The 23,349-nt window shown below is 37.5% G+C and overlaps 1 protein-coding gene across 2 annotated transcripts in view; it reads left to right on the top strand.

Annotated features, from left to right (window-relative positions):
* LOC122831416 (dynein axonemal heavy chain 11) overlaps window positions 1-22,917 on the top strand; it is a 46,114-nt gene extending 23,197 nt beyond the window's left edge. The window contains exons 52-82 of one of the 2 annotated variants that reach the window (XM_044117576.1): window positions 55-217; window positions 625-748; window positions 895-1,037; window positions 1,501-1,662; window positions 4,220-4,453; window positions 4,559-4,705; window positions 4,812-4,925; window positions 5,006-5,149; window positions 5,533-5,715; window positions 5,798-5,899; window positions 6,216-6,350; window positions 8,580-8,753; window positions 8,889-9,124; window positions 9,226-9,348; window positions 11,842-12,046; window positions 12,146-12,310; window positions 12,512-12,652; window positions 13,545-13,715; window positions 14,129-14,251; window positions 14,346-14,539; window positions 15,220-15,368; window positions 15,457-15,584; window positions 15,883-16,110; window positions 16,220-16,411; window positions 17,561-17,689; window positions 18,336-18,578; window positions 18,869-19,051; window positions 19,137-19,252; window positions 19,357-19,469; window positions 19,861-20,001; window positions 20,097-22,917. In XM_044117576.1, the coding sequence (XP_043973511.1) occupies window positions 55-217; window positions 625-748; window positions 895-1,037; window positions 1,501-1,662; window positions 4,220-4,453; window positions 4,559-4,705; window positions 4,812-4,925; window positions 5,006-5,149; window positions 5,533-5,715; window positions 5,798-5,899; window positions 6,216-6,350; window positions 8,580-8,753; window positions 8,889-9,124; window positions 9,226-9,348; window positions 11,842-12,046; window positions 12,146-12,310; window positions 12,512-12,652; window positions 13,545-13,715; window positions 14,129-14,251; window positions 14,346-14,539; window positions 15,220-15,368; window positions 15,457-15,584; window positions 15,883-16,110; window positions 16,220-16,411; window positions 17,561-17,689; window positions 18,336-18,578; window positions 18,869-19,051; window positions 19,137-19,252; window positions 19,357-19,469; window positions 19,861-20,001; window positions 20,097-20,344 (5,053 nt within the window). In that variant the 3' untranslated portion in view covers window positions 20,345-22,917. Of the gene's footprint in view, window positions 1-54; window positions 218-624; window positions 749-894; window positions 1,038-1,500; window positions 1,663-4,219; window positions 4,454-4,558; window positions 4,706-4,811; window positions 4,926-5,005; window positions 5,150-5,532; window positions 5,716-5,797; window positions 5,900-6,215; window positions 6,351-8,579; window positions 8,754-8,888; window positions 9,125-9,225; window positions 9,349-11,162; window positions 11,240-11,841; window positions 12,047-12,145; window positions 12,311-12,511; window positions 12,653-13,544; window positions 13,716-14,128; window positions 14,252-14,345; window positions 14,540-15,219; window positions 15,369-15,456; window positions 15,585-15,882; window positions 16,111-16,219; window positions 16,412-17,560; window positions 17,690-18,335; window positions 18,579-18,868; window positions 19,052-19,136; window positions 19,253-19,356; window positions 19,470-19,860; window positions 20,002-20,096 lie in introns of those variants that run through there. The other variant, XM_044117577.1, reaches the window with a different exon arrangement.
* Window positions 22,918-23,349: the final 432 nt, after the last annotated feature.

Below are 23,349 nucleotides of genomic sequence, written 5' to 3'. Positions count from 1 at the left end.
AATAATAATAAATGTGGCATAACATGACTTAACGAAACATTATATTGTCACCAGCTGTCGCATCAGCCGTATCCTGGAGTCACCGAGGACTCATGGCTTACTGGTGGGAGTGGGGGGCAGCGGAAAGCAGAGTCTGACTCGCCTCGCTTCCTACATGTCTTCTGTGGAAGTCTTCCAAATCACACCGAGAAAGGGTTATAGCATCCAGGACCTCAATGTAAATGTTAATTATACTTTAAATGCATTTTTTTTAGCCATGGTTTTCAGATGCAACTGATAATTTAACTACTTAAATAAATAATTTTTTAAAGTCCCTGCTCTATTTTCTTTCTGCAACTTATTGATTTAACTCTTTTTGCTCAACTTCAGGCTGTTACTGCAATTCATTGTTATTCAGCGTCTTCAGTGGAGCAAGAAATGTTTGTCAGATACAATTAGGAGCCACTTTCAAGTGTTTTAATATTTCACTGATGCTTTGAATGTTTAATTTTAAGCATTAATTACTTAAAAATGGTAGATGTACGTATCCAGTGGGTTATTGAACAGCCTGAATTTTTCAGTGGACCTCTCATTTGGTTGATTGTGAAGTTTGGCTTCATTTCTCTATTTTTTTCTTTTTTCCAGATGGACCTTGCTGGGTTATTACTAAAGGCTGGAGTAAAGAATTATCGCGTGACTTTGCTTCTGACAGATGCAGAAATACTTGATGACCGGTTTCTGGTCATTGTTAATAACATACTGGCATCAGGTCAGATTCAAGATCCATGCTATTTGTGCAGTTTCATATAGCAGATATCTTTTATTTTTGTAATTTTTCTTCGCTGAAATAGGAACAAAATAATTGTAATTACCAGAACTCTTCAGTTTGTCATTAGAGGGGTTTTTTTCTATTAGGTGAAAGTCCAGACATCTTCTGTGAGGAGGAGATTGAACACATTGTGTCAAGTGTGAGAAGAGAGGTGCGCAGCCTCGGACTGCTGGATGATAAGGAGAACTGCTGGAGATTCTTTACACACCGAGTGCAACAACAACTTACGGTGAAGATATTCTGAATATAAACTGTGGTGTCTTTAATAGTGCGTTTTATTTGAAGTTAAAGAATTAAGAAAATCTTTAAGGACTTTTGGCACCAGTTAAAAGGACACTGGAAATCAAAGCAATGCATTAAAATGTCTTTTGCTTGCAAGGACTGTTTTTAGCCGGAACAATTAATAGTAAAGCTGTTGCAAAATCTAAAAAAATATATATTTTGAGAGTCTGTGTAAAACAAATACAGAAAACTTAATAAATTAGATTAAAAAGGATGAAATGGCTGTCATTTCACATGTAAGGCATCCACTAAGGCCAACCAACAGTTTGCCCGTAGTCTTTGAAACTAGGGGAGTTATCCCACTTGTACACACTTCATTTTGATTTCTGTACATACTGTAATTCACATTATGTATTTTATATATGAACTTGGTAAAACACATGCTCAGATTTTTGGATTTTTACTTGCAGGTTGTACTGTGTATGTCTCCTGTTGGCAATACCCTGCGTGTCAGGGCCCATCGGTTCCCGGCTCTCATTAACTGTACAACCATCGACTGGTTTCATCCTTGGACAACTGAGGCTCTGCAGTCGGTGAGCTACAGGTTCATCCATGAAATTGATGAAATTGAGGTAAGCCTGTTGATACACGAATCTAATATCACCATCTGTTCTTCATTTGGCCTGAATAGTTAAATTATGAATTAAATTATTTTTGAAAATACAATTTTCATTATGTAATATATTCTAAAGTATAAATTTTTACATTTGTATGATGTGTGCAGTTTTGTCATTTATTTGGATTTTATGCAATTGATGAACCCAAAGTAAAATAAAATTTAAAATGATTTTCTATTTATTTTTCAAACCAAAATCTAAAAACTAAGGGTGCATTGTTTGCAGACTCCTTAAGTAACTTCTTTGAGTTTCAGATTTTGCTGCAATTACAGCCATGAGTGTAGTGTAGCATGTTTCCATGAGCTTTTCACATCTATCACATCTTCAGCTGATATTTTTGCTAATTCGTCTTTCTAGTTCGAACTCAGCCAGGTTGGATGAATAGGTTGAGTAAACTTCAAATTGGAAGCCTAGCTAAAACTTTTGTAATAGATTTAGGTTTACTCTTTTGTCTTGTTCACTCTTATTCATAAATGTGCTTTGAAATAAGCCACTGGATTGTAATTTTGTCAGTATAGTTAGTGTCATTGTTCTGCTGGAAGGTAAATTTCCTTCCTCACACTCTCTTTGTCTTTTTCAGCAGATTCAGCAATTTTCTTAAAGAACAGATTTTCTTGAAGAAAACTGACCCTCTATTTAGCTCCATCATTTGTCTTTTATCTTGCGACAGTGTGTTCTGCAGAATTATTCTCAGGCACACATAGATTGTTGCATGTAATCTAAAATGTTCTTGACAAAATGTCCTTTGACATGTTTTGTCCCATACATGACTTAGCCTCTTGTCTTCAAGTCTGATTTGTAATCTCATTGCTGGTCATTTAAGTTTAGGCCATGCAGTGTGTGATTTGCAGTTCGGACGTGCTCATTCCTCTTTTGGATAATGCATTGAAAAGTATTTTGTGAAATCCCCACAGTTTGGGATATTGCTTGTTATCTTAATCCTATTTCAATTGTTAGTGTTAGATTTCGACCTCTATACCACACACCTCTACCTGGATTTTCATTTGTTTAATAAAAACTTGGAAGCCATGCATGTTTTTCTTTCCACTTCACAATTATCTACAATAGTACAATGTTTTTGTCCTTCAATTAAAATCCCCCAAAATATTCCAAGTTCTGTTATGGTGGTCTAACAAAATGTGAAAAAGTGTCATCATTTTTGTAAAGCACTGGAGATAGACAATATGGTATTGTGCCATGGTTTATCATGCACTTTGACACTTAGGGCTGGTTTAGACTTCAATGAACATTTTCTAATTATTGCAGCACAGCTGAATTAAGTTTTCCATAGATCTTTCATCATTAGTCCTGCAGCAAGGTACTGACAAATTGCCGAACACATGCCCAGAGACTCACAGTAAGCGTAGGAATATCATTGTTTTCCATCATAGCAGCATAACGATCACAACCCATAGTCATTTATGTTAATGAGAGAAGACTGATTAAACACATAATGACCCTCTAAGGTGGCGCAGCTGTCACAACCAGGAAGTCTCATTACATAGGAGAACATGTGCCAGACGGTGAACTTTCCCTGTTTGCGTGTACATCTGTGTGTGGATGGTCATATTCAGGAGTGATGATGATGTTTATAGGAGTTGTGGTGCTCAGTTGTGGTGCTCAGACGTTATTGCACTTTTAGGTTAAAATACATTTTTAATTGTAAACACAACAGCATCAACTTAAACATAAAACTGTCCAATGGTTGTTATTTAGACATTGAGCTGATTGGCTGAACTGATAACAAGGTTGCTTCAGCTAAAATCTAAAGGAGTTGGGTGCTTGGGGGTTTGTGTTGATATGAATGAGATTGAGTTTATTTATAATGCTGCTACAAGCCAATGTATGACACATTGAAACTAAAGTCATAAATAATTGTTTATCTTGTTTAGGAGGCAGGAGTCTAAGAAATGTATTGGTCATTTATTAAAAGTTAGAAATACATAATATTTGTTATACGAGGCCAATCAATGAGCATGCTTCGCATCTTAAAGCAACCCACCATGCTTTATCAAAACGCATTATGTCAGATCTTAATTAATAATGATTTTCTCATCTCACAGATCTATGATCATTAACAATGGCTTTTTGTGAGTTATGGTTAGGTTTGATCTTCATATTCTCTGCTCATTTGTTTTAGCTTTAATTGATTGCTAACTGTGTGATTAATAGGGGACGTGCATCATGAATACATAGTTGAAATGTGGTACCACAGCTGTTTAGAAAGTTGGAGGGGAGCAGATATAATGTAAACAGTGTGCATGTGTTACAAGCAGCATGTCAGGGCTTTAAACACATTATTTTCACAGAGGTCTCAAAGCCCAATCATTCCTGCTGGCTGCACCTAAATTTCAGATTGAGTAAGTCAGGGCCAGACAAGTAAGATTGCAGAACTTGTAGATGAATTCAAAGTTTATGAAGATAATATTTCAGTGCCTATCAGGTTGGGGATGTTAAACCCCACTTAATCCAGTTCACTCCGTTCTCCCCTCAACCCCACTTATTTTTATAGCCTGCTGTCCAGGAATCCATCAGTCTTTTCATGGCCTACGTTCACAACAGTGTCAACCAGGCAAGTGAAAAATACCTGCGAAATGAGAAGAGGTACAATTACACCACCCCCAAGAGCTTTCTCCAGCAAATCACCTTGTACAGAAACCTTCTGGAGAAAAGCCAGGCTCAGCTTCAGCACAAAATGAACCGACTTGACAATGGCCTTCAGAAACTCCAAAGCACTGCTGCACAGGTCTGGTCTCTTCAACTTGTCCTCTCATTGACTCATTTTGCCATTTACAAAGCAATATTGCTTTATTTTTCTACTCTCATACATGTCATTTCTTTTTGGTTTTAGGTTGATAATCTGAAAGCAAAATTGGCATCGCAAGAGTCTCAGCTTACGTTAAAAAATGAAAATATTGGAGCCCTTTTAACAAAAATTGGGTTGCAAACAGAGAAAGTAAGCAAGAAGAGAGAGGCAGCAGATGTGGAAGCACAAAAGGTTAGAGAACCTCTTATGTGCTGGTTTTTGCACTTTTTTGGCATCACATATGCTACTCGCCATACATACATGTTATCATTTAGTTGTAATGATTACTTTTGCACAGGTTGCTGTCATGCAGGCAGAAATTGCTGTCAAACGGAAGGATTGTGAAAATGACCTCGCTAAAGCAGAGCCCTCGCTGACAGCTGCAGTGGAAGCTCTAAACACCCTCAATAAGGTTCCACCACATCCTCAGTACTTAAAATACAATAGAATATTTTATCATTTTTTAACAGATTCTTGAATATCATTTTGTAGGTTAATCTTACTGAGCTGAAGGCCTTTCCAAACCCTCCAGTAGCAGTAACCAATGTTGCAGCCGCTGTCATGGTCTTGCTGGCCCCTCATGGCCGCGTACCTAAGGATCGGAGCTGGAAGGCGGCGCGGGCCTTCATGGGCAAGGTTATGCAGTGACAATTTCAATCGCATCATCCTGATTAATGTCAGTCTAATTCATGAAAGGTCCTTGACCCAGGTGCAGCCCAACAGCTCTCCAAAGCTCACATTGTAGCTCGATGGCTCTATTATTACGCTTACACACCCAGCAGTGGAACTAGTCTGTTAAACTGCTTCTCTGCATATGACTACAGTTTCTGCAAGTGTGGTTAAAAATTAATTATAGACACACAAACATAACACACGGTAAGCTGGTGGACACATAAATGAACAACATGGTTTCACTGGCCTTTTGCCGATTAAAATGTGTTAAAATTTTATTAAATGTGTTGTTTCTCCAATTTCTACAACTTTGGAAACTGATTTAATTCTCCTTTTTTATTCATCAGGTGGATGATTTTCTACATGCCCTGGTTTCATATGACAAAGAGCACATTCCTGAGTCCTGCCTGACTGTGGTGAAGCAACAGTATTTGAGAAAGCCAGACTTCCACCCTGATCTAGTTTGGACCAAATCTACAGCTGCAGCTGGACTTTGTGCTTGGACTATTAATATTGTCAGATACTATGAGGTTTGACATAGCCTTAGAATATTTTAAAATTATTAAGTTGGAAGCATCATTCTGGAATATATATATATTTTTTTCTGTTTAGATTTATTGTGAGGTTATCCCAAAACGCTCTGCATTATCACAAGCTAACGCAGAGTTGGAAATGGAAACAGCCAAACTAATGGTACTTCAAAAAAAACTGACAGTGAGTGTTTATGACCTACTTAATTACAAGCACTTCTCATTGAATAGGAATATCATCAAAAACTTAATTCATTTTAGTAGTTAAATTTATGTACGAGGTAAATGATAAGCTTAGATTCACATGTCAATTTATTAAGAAGTTGCAACAACAAACCTTCATACCTTTAGACTACTTAGAGACTGCCCAGCATTTCAACCTTCTTTATCAATGACCTTTTGTGGCTGATCATCTCTTTATTTTTATTGAAATGCAGATTAGTATAAAAGTACTTGTAAGTAGTATCTCATGTGCAGAATTTGCTTTTGTTCCCCTATAGGATCTTGATGCCAACCTCCAAAGTCTAACAGCTCAGTTTGAAAGAGCTACAACTGAGAAAATCAGTTGTCAGGAGGAGGTGACACAAACCACCCAGACCGTAGAGATGGCCAACCGACTTGTCAAAGGCCTAATGGTAAACAATGTGACGCTTAGGAGTTTGGTCATGCCTGTGAACCTAAAACTGGCATCAGATTAACTGAGATTTGACATGCTGGTAATCAAATTGCATTGGTAATCTGGACTGAAAGTTGCGATGTCCTGGCAGGAAACCTTGACAGTTGCATGAACAGAACAGGCAGAGGAAGATCTTACAGCCTGGTTCAGCAGCATACTGTGGACATGTGAGATAGTTAGAGTGGGTTGGTCCAGAGAAAACGCATGGTTGAACCAGCCAACTGGCTATTTGAGCATTTTCCAAAATGGAGAATGGGGGAGAAATAGCTAAAAGGCTAAACAGATAACTCTATTTCTGAACATTGAACAGATTTTGTGTGGACAGAAAATGTATTCCACAGATTTGTTTTGATAAACTGCGAATAGGAAGTTGTAAGCCACATATGACTCTACACGTTATACAAATCAAATACAAATCTTTACTTTTTCTGTTCATGTTCTTTTTCTGAAAGCCTTTGTGATAATGCGAAATAACAGATGGTGATTTTAGTGGCCATTTTACAAGTTCGACTTTCTTATTCCACAGAATAAATGTTGTTTCATGGAACATCTTGGCTTTTAAGCATATCAAGATAAATGTTTTGTCTTTATCGCATTGACCTGGAAGCAATAGTGTTCAGACTAATAAATCAGACCGTCTATATTTAATCATTAACTTACCTCAAAGCCTCAACAGCTGTTGGAAATTAACAATGTCTCACCACAGACTGAGTGATATTACAGGCGATCCATAATACATTAGAGTAAAATTATAGTGATTTTTAACTGTCTGACAATTTATTATGTGACATATTCTAGATCCTCAGCCCCTTGTAAGAAAATGCCATGCTTGATTTATTGCTGCAGGCCATCACAGTCACAGTATTGAAGGTTTAAATAAGTGCTGAATTGATGCAGAGAGAATCGCCACACAAAATTTGTAATATATTATTCAGAGATTTGCAGTTTGATGCATTCAATTCTGGATGCATTCTGAAATCGTCTTAGTTTGAGCAATAGATAAAGTCAAGTGCTGCTTTTTTCACTTTAATTTTTTATATACAAACATTAAAATAGTTTCAAAGTCATACTGCAGTTCACAATTTTTGAGGTGAGACTGAAAGGTAATAAAATATTCATTGTTCTATTAATCTGAAATGAAAATATGCAAATATTGCATCAACACACCTATGAAAACTGCAAAACAAAGTCGTTCTGTTAGATTGCATTTGTATTTTGAAACACAGTACTACAGTATTTAATATAAATCATGAACAGTTAAGGAAGTCTGGTGTGTGGCTCCAGAGCCGCAGGTGGCAGACCCCTGGAATCCAGTAGGTGCCAAGACTGAAGTATATTTCCTCCTTCGTATAACACACCACCAATCAAATAGAAAGGAAAGTGACATAGCGGCTGATGAGGTTCTACTTTAGTACATTTTAAACCTTCGTTTACATTGCACCAGGATTGTATTTGTACCGGAACTGATTATTACACTTGGAATGTAAGTTGAAGACAGAAGCCTACCATTGATCTTCGCGTATGAAAAGCACACTCAGAACGGACGTGGGTTGAGTTTCTGCTGAGATTAACTGCCAAAGAGAAAAAAAGAGTTTGTAACCAGTCATTAACATAACATGCACGTCACAGATTAAAATAATAGACATGTGGGGTGACATAACTGACCTAAATGTTTTGACAAAATAATTATTTTTTCTATTAAAGCACCTTCCCTGAGCAAATGTGACAATGGCTTATAGGTTTACAAAAATGACTTTTGGATAACCCTCTATGATGTTTTAGAAACCACATCAGTGGTTTAGAATACATCATGTCCTGTAACTATTCGATGTGTCCCAAGTCCAACATACCTTAATAATTGGCTGGATTATCTTCTCATAAAGTTGACTTTTACAGAATAATTATCTAATTAGCTGACTCAGGTGTGATGACACAAAGACTCCTCTAAAAGTTGCAGGACACAGGCCCTTGAGGACTGGAGTTTAACACCTGTTATAAGGCCTAGAAGTTTGCTTACATTTTGGTCCTTCTCAGGTTATTGTTTAGCTTCAGCCTCAAGGTTTAACTGATCTGGAGTTACAGGGAGACTTTAAGAAATTATCTACTACACTTTAGATATCAGTTGCTTATGATCTCCTAACAGAGCTCCACTTCAAAAATTCAAAACTATCTTTTTTACCTCATACAGGAAGAAAAGGAACGCTGGTCCCAAGCAATTATCCAGTACAAGAAACAGCAAAAAACTCTCTGTGGTGACGTACTCCTTGCCTCAGCTTTCATTTCGTATTTGGGTTATTTTACAAGCCAGTATCGTGTGGATCTTTTCAAAAATGCTTGGATACCTTTCCTTCAGTCACAGAAGGTAAAATCAGTTTCATATATACAATATATATAATTTTACAGTTGTTTGTGAAGAAACCTATTTGCTTTGTAAACACCTCCAGCACTGTGAAGTAGAGTACACCAAAGTGACCTCAATACCCTGATTTTGTTCCAGGTCTCTGTGCCCCTGACAGACGGCCTGGATCCAATCCTCATGCTTACAGATGATGCCACTGTGGCAGCCTGGCACAACCAGGGCTTGCCAAATGATAGGATGTCTACTGAAAATGCAGCCATCCTGACCACCAGTGAGCGTTGGCCACTCATCATTGATCCACAGCAGCAGGCCATCAAGTGGATCAAAAACCGACTGAAGCCAGAGCTCAGGATGGTGCGACTGGGACAGAAAGGGTGAAAAAAATAATAACAATAAATTCAAGAAAAAATGTACAGTGTATAAAATACAGTATATTATACATTCATGTCACTTTTGATTTGTTATTGTGGTGCAGGTATATAGAAGTTATTGAACAAGCTCTTGTCTGTGGAGAAACCATCCTGATAGAGAATCTCCCAGAAAAAGTAGACCCAGTCCTGGGGAATCTTCTGGGAAAAAGAACAATTAAAAGAGGAAGGTTAGTGCTGAAACATTTCAGTCCTGGGAAACATTAGAGATAAAGAAAGTAAAATCTGTGCATTTGATAAGTCAACATACGAGAAAGTTGAAACAATAGGACTAGAAAACATCAGCAAGACATGACTTAATGCATTATCATGGCCCCCCTTTAGATTATAAATGAATCTGCAGCTTGTGTTCTGAACCCCTGAGGTCAAGCTATTGATTGACCCCCTCAAGGTGGGTGATAGATGTATATTTGTGTGTTTACATTCTTTTAGGTGTGATGAATATTGAATACATAAGCTTCAGGGTAAACGCTGAATTGAGGATCAATATGGTTATGTATGAGGTCTTATGTTTCTCACAAAAAGCTTCATCGTAACAGACTAGAATCAGTAGTCTTCCATCATCTGGCATTTTACTGAATTCTTTCAGTGATCTCTTTATGAATATGTTAGCACTCTAATGAGTCCTCATATATAAATTTTCTTCAGGTACAGGTACAATTCATGAGCATTCTTAAAAGGAAATTGAAATTCTGTACACCGATCAAAGTAATTCAGGATTAGGCCTTTGCATACTAGAAATACAGCCAGGCGTGCCGGACAACAAAGGGTGTTTTACAGCATCGACATAAGCTCTACTCATAGAACCTGCAGTTTTAAAGACTGGCTGCTCATACAAACTCTAAGTTATCACAACATAAGTCCCTCACCCCATGAAACCTGTTCACCTCTTTAAAATTCTACCAATCTGGGCCTGTGACTGCCTACCTTGGCGAGTCCAATAGTTAGTGAAAAAGTTCCTTAATCCTTCCTTCAAGTGTTTGTGAAAGGAGTTTTAGATGGTCACAAAAAATTTGGTTAGCTTGATTTGTTAAAGCCGTAGACCATTGTGCGCTTGAAAATAGGCCAGATTTCAACAATTATGCTGCTCAGAAGAAAATTGGCAGACTTAAAATTAAGGACAGTAGAACAAAAGTGGATTGAGTTTATTATTTAGGATTACATTTATTATTACATATTGTTTCACACTATCCCAAAAGGGTTTTGTTCCAAAATTATTTGCAGAATAACCATGTGAGTTCAAATCTGACTTCAAAAGCATCTCCTGATGGTGTGGTTTGTCATCACAAATTTAAGTTAGGATGAAATTGTTGCTAGAGAAGTAAAACAGTTGCCCCTTCTCCTGAAATACAATAAATTCAATAGTGTTGACAACCACAGCATGAATAGAAAATACCACATAATAATGTTCTGCTTCTCTGAAATGCTTACACCTTCTTGCTCTCCTCCATGCCTAAGCATTAATATTGAGTTTTTTTGGTGGATATTCATTAAGCTTTTTTTGAAGTCTTGTCCGTCCAGACGTAACAATTTATCATACTAAATCTGATAATAAGTTTATTCCTTGTAGATGACCCGCACACTTGTTTCTGTCGATGATTAATACAACCTGCTGGGTCAGCCATGATGGATCTGGTAGTGCTCCACAGCTGAAGTTCATTAATAATTGGAATGTTGTAGAGTGTGAAGTAATGAATACTAATTATTCCTTTCATGGCTGACGGAAGACTACAAGCCAATCCATCAGCAAGGACTTTAATTTGGTGGAGTAATGGTTCTATCAATAGTACATTAATTCTGGCTTGTGAAGATATAGAGTTGAACCATATCTACACCATGAGGATCTTTTGCCATAAAAATTGGGGCCTTTCCTGACATTCAAGGGGCAATTAGAGATAAATGAAAAGCCACCAGGTTCGTCAAGCAACTGCTAATTTAATTGAAACACAAGAGTAGATAAGTATTGGCTGGTGTTGTTATCATATCTTGTATTTGTGCAAGGATATTTGCACATAATGCAAACAGAACTGGCATCATTTCGGACTGGCAGGCCATGAAAGCGTAAGGTTAAAATTGGCTTAGTTTAGAGGGCCATCAGTGTTATGGGTTTGAAGCAATTTGCTTTTGTGTAATTATTATTTAATTTAGTTTATTTTTGTCAGTTGAATCAGTTTATAACACAAGATTAAATGATGTACATTATTGGGTTAACAAGAATAAGATAAAATGAGATTTAAGCTGTATTGTTGGAAAACCTACAAATTCTTCCAACCTAAGGTGACCTTGAAACCAACAAAAGTGTTGAAAACCTTGCTTTGGTTAATTTGTTTGTTTACATGTTCTTGCGGTTTGGGGTGGGGCTAAGCCATAAGCAATTTAATATAGTATAGTAGAATCAAAATGTATTGTTCCAGTCTTCAAAATGTCACAGTAATGGTATGTTTTGGGATTTCTCAAAAGGACATTCTGAGTGTATTTGCATGTTATTTTGACTGACATTGGGCCAACATCAGACAATCTACATCACTGTATGTTTTTACATCACTTATTAAAGCAGTTATTTTGTATGTTTTATTCTATTTAGTGTGTACATTTAATTTACTAAGCACAATATCACAAACACCTAGACAATTATTTTCCTTTTTCATTTTTCTGTTATTCAGGTGTATTCTTATTGGGGACAAGGAATGTGAGTACAACAAGAACTTTCAACTCATTCTGCACACCAAGTTGGCCAATCCACACTTCCCTCCTGAGCTCCAGGCCGAGACCACCCTCATTAACTTCACAGTGACGCCTCAGGGCCTGGGGGACCAGCTGCTAGGACAGGTAGTCTCCAGTGAGAGACCTGACCTGGAAAGTCTAAAGGTAAACCTGGTTAGATGTTGATTGAAGCATTTTTTTATGTCTTCATGAAAGTTTTTAGTTTATAAAAACAACTTTTAAATAGAAATTTTATCTACAAAGATGGAGCTCACCATGCAACAAAACCACTTCAAAATTGAGCTCAAGAAGTTTGAAGATGACCTACTGAGTCATTTGTCTGCAGCCGATGGTAGTTTTGGGAGTGACAATTCTTTGGTAGAGCAACTTGAAAACACCAAGCACATGGCAACTCACATTCAATCCAAGGTAAAGTTAGTACACAAAAATGGTTCTGGTGGCATTTTTTTTGTTTGGTTGCTTAGGTAATATTAAATGTCATACTACAGCAAGTGGCTCATTTTATTGCATTAGCTGTAAATGATGTGCAGTTAGGCATATGTGTAATGTGAGGGTTTTGGAGCATGACTGAGAGCCTAATAGCTCATTTTGTGCAATTGGAACTCACAGGTGGTGGAGGCCAGAGAGAACGAGACAAAGATCAACGAGGCTCGAGAACTATACCGCCCAGCAGCTGAGAGAGCGGCACTCCTCTTTTTTATCATCAATGACCTCAGCAAGATTAACCCCATGTACCAGTATTCTCTCAAGGTGAAACTTTCACCCCTGGAGTGAACACATGTTTACAATACTCTCCTTTGTTTTTCTTGACCAATTTTCTGTTTTTCTTAATGTTGTCTTTTCTGTTTCAGTCATCAAAAAACCCTTTTTTAATTTTCCGTAACTGTGCCTTGCAAAAGTATTTATGTCAACTTGAAATTGTTCATATTATGTCACATTACACCCAAACTGAAACCATGTATTTCAAAAGAATATTATGTGATAGATTGACACACACTTTTTATTCATTCCACTTGAATTAATATATTTTCAATCCACATTTTACTGAAACTACAGCTGCAAAAATCTAAATTCAATACTTAAAATCTGGGTTTTTTTTGTTGTTTTTTTCATTTTACTTTTATGAGCTACTATTTGTTGGTCTTTTGTACCACAAACCATGTAAGGGACACATCTGAAATATAAAACCTGTCTAATTTAAATCCAAATCCAATTCAAATTTTGTGGAAAACTTAATAATAAGGTGTACTTATACTTTCCACCCAATTTTACTGAGCTTGAGCTATTTTGCCAAACAAATTTGGCAGGAATTCAGTTTTTAACTGTGCAAAGTTAGTAGAGACAAACCATCTCCAAACACTGCTAGCTGTAGTAGCAGCAAAAAGAGTGCTACACAAAACATTGAATCATTTGAGGTAGACAGAAACGCATATCACACTTTAAAGACTTGTATTTACAATAAAAATTTGTCAGTTTCTTTTTCCTGTGTTGCTTTTTTGGTGCTTTGTATTGGATTATCACAAAAACCTTAATGAAATTGGTGAAGTTTGTGGTGTAATGGGCAACCTGAAAAAGTTCAAGCTTTTAATTATGTGAGTGACCATAGCGAATGATAATTTTGTTTTCTTTGGTTTTATTCCAGGGCTTTAACCTGGTGTTTAACAAAGCAATGGAGCATGCACAATGGGATGAGGATGTAAGGACCAGGGTGCGCACCCTCACTGAGGCCATCACCTATTCTGTATTCCTGTATACCAGCCAGGGCCTCTTTGAGAGAGACAAGTTAACCTTCTTGTCACACACTGCCTTCCAGGTGAGGGACCGAGGTCCGCCCTCAAAGGTGGGGCCTGCTGTCACTCTCATCAATCAAAGTACTTTTCTGCCCCCACATTAACTTCAATTAAAAGCAGTCAGCAATACCATACGTTGCTATTGATTATCTCTCACACTTTGCTCTGTGGCTGCTGTTCAGAGAGTTGGTTCTGACAGGGGGTTGGATCTTATAACATAATGCAATTATCTGTCTCCACGGCAACTGTTTTCTTCGTAGGAGTTGTCCGACTTTGAAGGCTGTCCTTCACTTAGCTTTTTCACGTTTACTGACACTTATTCAGTTTGTAAATTTAAGAGCATTTGAGAATTTCTTTAATGTTTGTTAATTACTAAAAACATATCAGAATCACTTATATTGTAAATCTGACTATTAAAACTGGTTCTCCCCTTTAGATTCTCCTCTCTCAGGGTTTGATTGATCCCCAGGAATTTGAGTTCCTGCTTCATTTCCCAGTGCAAACTACAAACTTCAGTGCTGTGTCGTTCCTCTCGCCACATAGCTGGGGGGCCATTAAGGTACGGTACAGTAATTGCGTTTTGTGAGCCACATTTTACTAAATGCTGCGCTGCACTGCAGAGTGAGGTGAATATGTCATGTACTTTGATATAGACAATCTCTACAATGGAGGAATTCAGTGGACTTGACAAAGATATGGAAAACTCGGCAAAACGCTGGAAGAAGATTGTTGAATCCAGTTGTCCTGAGAATGAAAAGCTTCCTCTGGACTGGAAGAATAAGAGCTCCCTTCAGAAGCTCATCATCCTGAGAGCACTCAGACCTGATAGGCTAACCTATGCAGTGAAGTAAATAACTAACCAAAATTAAGCAACCTTACTTGGAAGAACATTGATACTGCTGAAACGTTTTCATGTTTTTATGTAAAAAGTGAAAATTTCAGTAAATTTTAATGTAGTTTTATGTAACAGACCAAAAATTGTGTGATGGAACAAAAAATATGCAACAGTTCCAATTGCTTAAAAAATTTTAAATTGTGGCATGCTATTGCTTTAGTCCTTTTTACTCTTTACTTTGATAAACTACAGTCATTTCAGTTACCTTCAAAAGTCCCTTAATTACTTTGCAGTTCACTTGTTTGTGACTCATTCTAAGCATAAAAACATTCCAGCAGGATAACAACAATCAATGCACAGCCAAAGATACAATGTAGTGATTTTAATCAAAGCAAGTTTACTGTTAGAATGTCCTAATTAATATTGAAACCTAAATCAAATGGAAAATATGTGGCACAATTTGATCAATGTTTAAAACTGTTCACTCTCCCATAAGAACTTCAGCTGTTTTTCAAAGAATGGACAACTCTTTTAGTCTATAAAAGTGTAAAAATAAGCTTTTACCGAACAGACATTCTCAAACACTTGAACACTGAAAAAGTTTAAAGGGTATGAATAATTTTGCAAAGGAATGCGGACATGTATTGTCATTGTCCGTGTATTGGTATTCATCTCTTGATGTTTTCTCATAGGAAATTTGTTGAAGAAAGCATGGGAACTAAATATGCAGAGAGCAATAGGCTGGAATTTGAAAAATTATTTGAGGATAGCACTCCTTCAACCTCCATGTTCTTCATTCTCTCACCTGGAATGGATCCACTAAGAGATGTTGAGATACTAGGTACCACACTTCTTATTTGTTACTTGCGTATCCTTTTTAATTTAGACATACACTGTAAAATATATATATATTTTTTTTTTAAATGCAGGTTTAAAGCTGGGATTTTCCATCGAGCGGGGAACTTTACACAATGTGTCTCTGGGACAGGGGCAGGAGGAGGTAGCAGAGAGAGTTCTCAGGAATGCCTCCAAACAGGGACATTGGGTCATTTTACAGGTACAAGCCCCTTTTACTCTTTGCACCAGAAGCTGTAGCAACACCAGACTGCACTATGAGCCTCCTTGTGCCACTAATGATATCATCTCATCCCCGGAACAAGGGAAATAAACTCAATTTGGTTCAATAAAATCCCTAATTGGCTAGATCAGCTCCACAAATGGCTACTTTAGAGAGAAGCTGTAAACTAAGAGAACTGGTGAGGGCTTTTAAACAAGTCTAGAGTGCAGAAAATCTTTTTCTAACTAATTTGACTAATTTTAGCAATAAAATCTCTTAATATTTTTTTTTTGTTCAGAATGTGCACCTTGTGGTGCGCTGGCTGCCTTCGCTAGATGCTCTCCTAGAGACCATCGCAGCGGATGGACATCCCAGCTACCGGGTCTTCATCACTGCAGAACCAGCACAGAACCCCAAGCAGCATGTGATCCCCAGAGGCATGCTGGAGAACGCCATCAAAATCACAAACGAACCCCCATCTGGCATGAATCCCAGTTTACACACTGCCCTCAACAACTTCAGCCAGGTGAGGTGAAAATAGTTGTACAGTCAGGTGTGTTTTGACATGCATTCCCTGACATCTATTTTTCAGTTTTTTGTTTTTTTTTGTTTGTGTTTTTTTTTTTCTTTCTCAGGACACCTTGGATATGTGCTCTAGGGAGCAAGAGTTCAACTCCATGTTGTTCTCCCTCTGTTTCTTCCATGCCTGCATAACAGAGCGCAGAAAATTTGGCTCTCAAGGGTGGAACCACAACTACCCCTTCAGCACAGGAGACCTCACCATCTCTGCCCATATTTTATATAACTACCTGGAGGGCAACTCAAAGGTATTTATTATTCTCTAATAAAATACTTTTTCTTTTTTTTTTTGTTATTTTTAAAATAAAACTTTTAATGTGTTTTTACAACTACCTAAATGATCAAATTTAGAGGGGTAATGGTATTATTATCGACAATAATGTCAGACAAGGATGCCGAATTACTCTGAAGCATCTCCAATTATTTCTTTAAAGTCTTTTGTTGCAGTGGTATTTGTAAAAAATGCTCATTACTGTCTTTTTTTTTCAAACCCACAACCTATAATTTAGCTTTATTTCACAAAGACAAAAAAATCCATTCTTTCAGATTTGCGCCCCTCACAACTCCTAATGCATTTCTCTTAGAACTCCCATTACTCCGGTCATAACCAATTACGTCTCCGAGGTATTCTGCCCTCCAAAAACGAATGTCCTTCATTACGTTAACCAAACACTAACCTGTATGTGCGTATACAGAGGATTCATTAGGAGGGCAATGAAGCGTTATCCTAAATGTAATTACACGCAGCCAATGTGACAGTTCACAACGCTACATAAGTGATCACTGCAATTAGAGCTGATGAAGGAAGCAATTTGCAAAACAATACAGGTACAAATGATACTGAACCTACAGCTTTTGTAATTTGTTATGAATTGCATGTTCTGTTCTTCCTCCTTCACGCTCAGGGATCATAATCTCCCACTGAGGCAGAGACTATGCTGTCATGCAGCGCATCAATTTGTGTAAAGAAACCTCTTTTTGTTGTATTTCCCCATGTGCGCATAAGGTACCTAGTTAGGATATTATAGGGTAGTTGACCCTTCAAATTTTAATGGAATACCTAAAAAAATATATATGCAGTCATGGTAAAAAGTACTATTACAAGGTTTTAATGTGTAAATGATCTGGGGTTAGACGGGTTCTAAGTTTATTTGAATCTCCCATAAGTGAAGTCAAACCGTAGAAAACCACACACACGCCACAGATTCCACAGAAAGCAAGCCAAAAAAGAAAAAGCGTGGTTCATTGTTGTGTACAAAATAAGTAGACCCAAAAGCCATGCACCCTAAAGAGCATGACTGCATGTATAAAGGCTTTTGCAGTAAGGTCAAAGTATTTCAGTTCTCATAATATTTAAGATGTTTGTCTTCATTTTCCTTTTGATGTCTCTTATAAAGTCCATGCAGGTGCCTTGGGAGGACTTGCGCTATCTGTTCGGAGAGATCATGTATGGAGGGCACATCACTGATGTCTGGGATAGAAGACTCTGCAAGACATATCTGCAAGAATTCATAAATCCTAATATGGTAAGCGAGCTTTGGAGTTGACCTGAGACAATAATTCTTTCCAGTAAATGAAGGGTTGTTGTTTGTAATCTACCTACCTACCTACCTACCTACCTCTAAAATCCAGAGATCTCATGTTTTAAACCCTGGACCTAACAGGGGTTTCCGTTTTTTTTAATTTTATTTAATTTTATTTTTTTACTGTAGCCGTAGATGTTCCAGTTTACACAAAACTGTTTTTAATTCCACATTTTTTGTTACTTTAATCTGGGGAATGTGCAAATATTTTATCTTATTCGTTTGAATTTCTTTTTTTTTTCTTTTTACCTTGTGATGTTGATTTCAGCAGTGCCAATGTACAAAAAGTTGAAATGTATTTCTATTGATGTTCAAGTAAAGAGTGCCCTCTTGAGATAAAAAACGGAACTGCACTTAGAGTCTCTTGTAATAATCACATTGCATTCTTCAATTTGGCAGTTGTAATCTAAACTTACTAACTTGGCAGTCCTTATTCATTATTTCTCCACTGAATGATCACTTTTTTCCAAAACAAAACAGGTTTTTAGATTTTTCCAGTCCAGTTTGTAAATCCACTCTATGTTAAGTTCTAAAAACACAATTTGATTCTCAACTCTTGTCTTTTCTTCTTTTTTTGTCCAATTCATAGTTTGAAGCAGAGCTCTTCCTGTGTCCAGGATTTCTGGCTCCTCCTGTTTTAGACTATGCAGGCTACCATGTTTATGTCGACGAAAACCTCCCCCCGGAGAACCCTGTGTTGTATGGTCTCCATCCGAACGCTGAGCTGGAGTGCCTTACTGCCACCTCAGAAAACATGTTCAGATCTCTGTGGGAACTGCAGCACCAAGACTCATTCAGAAGAGATGAAGCAACTGAGAGCACAGACGAGAAGGTGAGGAAGCACAAAACTTACTCTGATGAAAAACTGCAGAGATTGCATACATGCAAACGTAATAATGTGCTCTGCACATTTTTACATTTTGGTCATGTTACCACCACATACATCTAGGTAATTTCTATTTATGGCAGGCTAAGATAGAATGGTGCATAATAGTTAAGTGGGAGGATACTTTTTGATTGTCTTATCATTTCAGTTTCACGGCCACATCTTGGTCTGTGAAATGTTCAAGAGGTATAAGTAGGTTTGCAAGGCACCGTTGAATGTGTGCCTTCATTTTACAGATTATGGCCATAATAGAAGACATCCTGGAGAAGCTTCCTGAGGAATATAATGTTTCAGAGATGATGGGAAAGACAACAGAGCGAAGCCCCTATGTCTTAGTGTGCTTCCAGGAGTGTGAACGCATGAATCTTCTGGTAGCAGAAATAAAGAAGTCCCTCAGTGAGCTGGACGCTGGCCTGAAGGTACAACTTACTTGCCCTCTAGCACTTCAGTTTATATATAAATTGTATATTTATGTTTTAGCAAAGGGTTTTTCTTTTTCCACAGGGAGAACTCTCCATCTCCTCCAGTATGGAGAGATTACAGTCTGCATTGTTCAATGATTTTGTTCCAGATTCTTGGACTAGACTGGCTTATCCCTCAACTAAAACGCTTGCAGAATGGTATGTTTTTATCTCAATCTTTTAAAGTACAATGTTCCATCAAATGTATAATGACACTAGTGGGTATACGATTTTACTACAAAACAATTTGTTACTTTTTATAGGTTGAATGATCTAATGACCAGCTGTCATGAATTGGACTGTTGGACTCAAGACTTTGTTTTGCCTGCAGTTGTTTGGCTCTCAGGATTCTTCAACCCACAATCCTTCCTTACTGGTGAGTTTTAACTAACATGTTTACTTTGCAGCAGCAAATAGCTACAATTCAGGCCCCCGGCCTGAACTGAAGGAGATTCAAAGATTAAGCTAAACCATGTTGAAGGAAAACAGTACATACATACTAAATAAAAGAAAGTGAATGTGTGAATTGTAGTTGGAAAAAATGGAAGTCTGAGGAGATAAAAGTGAAATACATACTACCTTAGAGTAGAAGTTTGAATTATTTGAATTTAGGGTTCATGAAACCTAAACAATGATTTTAATAGTTTGAATTTTTTATTCTTCTAACTGAAAGTGGAGGGGAATAGTAGCAGGTGGTTAGAGGTCATAAACCTAGTAAATGTTTTATAAAATTCACACAAATAACATGTGGAGATGTGCTTTTTCAGCTGTACTGCAGAGTATTGCTCGCAAGAATCAATGGCCCCTGGACAAAATGACTCTAACTGTTGATGTAACAAAGAAGATGAAAGAGGACTTTGGACACCCTCCAAGAGAGGGAGCATACATCCACGGACTCTTTATGGAAGGTCAGAATCAATAAACCAAAAATATCCACCACTGTCTTCAGTTATGTTTTTATTATACTTTACTAGACCCACAGTATGTCTGTCTGTCCTCCTAGGGGCACGTTGGGACATTGAATCAAGCATCATCTCTGAGGCCTTCCTTGGTGATCTGACCCCAGCCATGCCAGTACTGTATGTTAGAGCTGTGCCTGCAGAGGAGCAGGAGCTCAGGAACACCTTTGAATGTCCAGTGTACCGCACAAAGCAGCGCGGCTCCACATATGTGTGGGCCTTCCATCTCCGAACTAAAGAGCCCCCACCCCACTGGGTGGTAGCTGGAGTTGCTTTGCTCTTGTCTGTGTGAGAATGTCATTAGGTCAGGGGGAGCATCTTAAAAAATAAGATATATATATATATATATAATGTATTATGTAAGCAGTATTAGTATCATGTGTGTGTTTCACTGACACAGTCATTCATGTTTAGTTTAATAGTTTTATTTTGATTTGTTTTAGGAATTACATAGGTATAGATTAGTGTCCAGCCGGTGTTGAACCTGTTGTGTCTGCGTCCACCGCTGCTCCTCATCTCCCTCGAGTGTGACTGGGATTTGTCGGGAGATTATGTCTCTATATTAGACCATGTAATTTTGGATGAGCAGCATATTTTATTAGAAGGTCAGGATTAAAAAAAGCTCCCCGCCTGCCCTCTGCTAACTGAATGATACACAATGCTGTCTGGAGGGATCCCGGACCAAATTCCCAGGAGATGATGTGCATGGCCGCTATTGACTTTTAAATGAGGTGCATTTGACATTGACCTTTTGTACTGCGGAGGCAGAATACTAACAGACTAGTGTAATTCATTCAGCCAAGCCTGTTGCAAAAACCTATTGAAAGGAACTGATAGCTTTGTATGAGAAAGCAACACATTAGATTACCCATCCTTTATCTGTCTTCTCCTCTCTGTCTGCATCTGATTAACCTACTCAGAACTAAATAAAACCTTTAAGTTTGAATAAGTGCATAGAGAGAATGATCTTATCAAAAAATGCTATCTTGTTCTTAACAAATTAATTGAGGTTAATTGAAAAGTGAGAAGATTTCCAGATTGTTGTTTTTTTTTTTTGTTACTTAGAAATAAATGCTTAAAACACTGTTCATTTCAGAAAAGTCAAATTTTAGACTTACAACAATACTAGAATTATTGTATAGACCAAAATGAATCATAAAACTAGAAAATTAACCTCTTAAAGAAACGGTTCACATTTATTCTGTAGTTTCTTTGAGTAAACCATTTGCTAACTTCATGATCCTAATGTCATCGGGGTTAACAGAGGCCATATTATTGAAAATGTGATTCAAATTGCAGCCCTGCATCCCACTGGTGTTTTTGGGGTGTTGGGGAGGTCAAACCAGCCCTTTTTCTCCAAAAAGATTTTCTCCAACGATAATAACTGTTGTGTTGTTCTTAATTCCTCCCTGCAGCCTCAGTGGCTCCAGACAGACAAATGGAGGATGGAAGATTGATTCTGTGTATTGTGTTCCAGGAGAGGGAAATGAAGAGCCGGTCTTCCTGCAGATTCTCCTCATCTGCCTTCTCTTCCTCTCATTAGCACGCCGCAGCAGCTAGCCAGTCATTTGGTGACAGGGAAATGATACAGTGCCTGCAGTGTTTAGGAGGAAATGGCAGGGTGCGAGGCCCCGGCACACTGGGGGGTCGTGCCATGGATAAGTCATGTTAAAGGCCAAAGAGGACACCTGGTTAAAGTCAGAGAGGGCATCTGGGTCACACCTCCGCCCCCCCATCAAAAAAGTAGGAGTTGGAAGTTATTTTTTTTTCTCTTAACTTCTTTAATTTTTTGAAACTAAATTTTTATCACTTGAAATAACAGGAAAAACCTAATTATTGGTTGACTCATGTGTTAAAGAAGTTTTGAAATGAACTGAGAAATTGTCTGGAATCCAGGAAGAGGATTTTGCATTTGAATGCAGAATTCAAAAGCTTTATCAGATGGTTCTGACTTTTCCCTTTAATGTACTAGTTGGTTCAGCACAGATTAACAACAAATGTTGTATTAAGGCATATTCAAAGCTAATTCTTCTCCCATCTAAAGAAACCAAGTTAATTGCATCAAGTCATCAAGTTGTTTTATAAGATTATTACTGTCATAATCTTGTAGTGTTTTAATGTTGTGGTTTTCTTTTGTATGTCTGATTATTTTCTATGTTCTTTAGCTTTGATGTATTCTCCTTATTGTCATTATTTTCTAAAAGATGTTGTCACATTACTTTCTCCCTCCTCCTTTGTGTCTTATCCTGCAAGACACAAACATAACATCTGCAAGTGTTCTGTTTGCAGATGATTGTTCGGTCTGTTTCTTCTTTTGGTCTTTGTTCCTTTTTTCTCTCAGTTCAGATTTCCTGCTAGCATCCTTGCCAAAGTTGTTCCACCATTTTCTGATTAGTCTATCACTCTGCCTGAGTAATTAAGCCCATTGACTTCACCTGTACTTAGCCATCACTTTCACTTGTTTCCCTGCTATTTAGGTTCTTGTTCTGTCTTTGGTCTGTGCTGGATTCTCTGTTTTTATGCCCTGTTTGCTCGTTAAGTGCTTTACTCCTTTTCATGTCACAATTTCTAAGTTTTAATTTTTATTATTAAATTCTCAATTCTGCCTCACTTAAGTGTCTATGTTTGATGGCCTGGAAGGTGTCATATGAGAGAGGGACCCCTAGCTTTCCCCCCTGGAACTATTAACTGAGTGATCGGATCTCAGGTAAACATAAGACAATGGATGGGTGAATGTATATAAAAAATATATCTTATCTGGTGCACTTCTTTAGTTTCAGGCAAGGAGAAAACTAGTTAAGACAGTAAGCTATATTCTGTTTTGTGAAGGACTAAGGAGCATGTGCTTTAATTTTATTTAGTTGTTTTTTTAACTATAAACACCTCTGTCTGATGACCAGGAGGCTTTTGCCATCTCAGTGATATAAATAGAACCAACTTTGTAATGTTTAAGCATTTTGTTCATATTTCTAGTCCTCAGAGAGATCAAAATCTACTAAAATATGTATCAGCAGGTCAGAACTTTACAAATCTGGTGATTAGAAATCAGGCACAGAATCTCGGTCAGTGCATGAAAAGGTTTTATTGCATGCACAGTTGACAGAGGTGGTCAGTTCATCATTGGACACGTAGAGCAGCAAACAAAAAGGATTAAACAAAAGCATAATCAATTTTAAATCTGGAGAACAAATGAAGAATTAAATAAATATCGATATGCAGAGTTTTAGCATGTATCCACAATATAAATACTCAACTGTACATAGTTGAATAAAAATTTAGAATTAGATAATGATAAAG

The sequence above is a fragment of the Gambusia affinis genome, linkage group LG05, assembly GCF_019740435.1.
Source record: "Gambusia affinis linkage group LG05, SWU_Gaff_1.0, whole genome shotgun sequence".
NCBI lineage: Eukaryota > Metazoa > Chordata > Actinopteri > Cyprinodontiformes > Poeciliidae > Gambusia > Gambusia affinis.
Note: the sequence above shows the minus strand (reverse complement) of the source record. Positions and strands in the feature narration are given on the sequence as shown.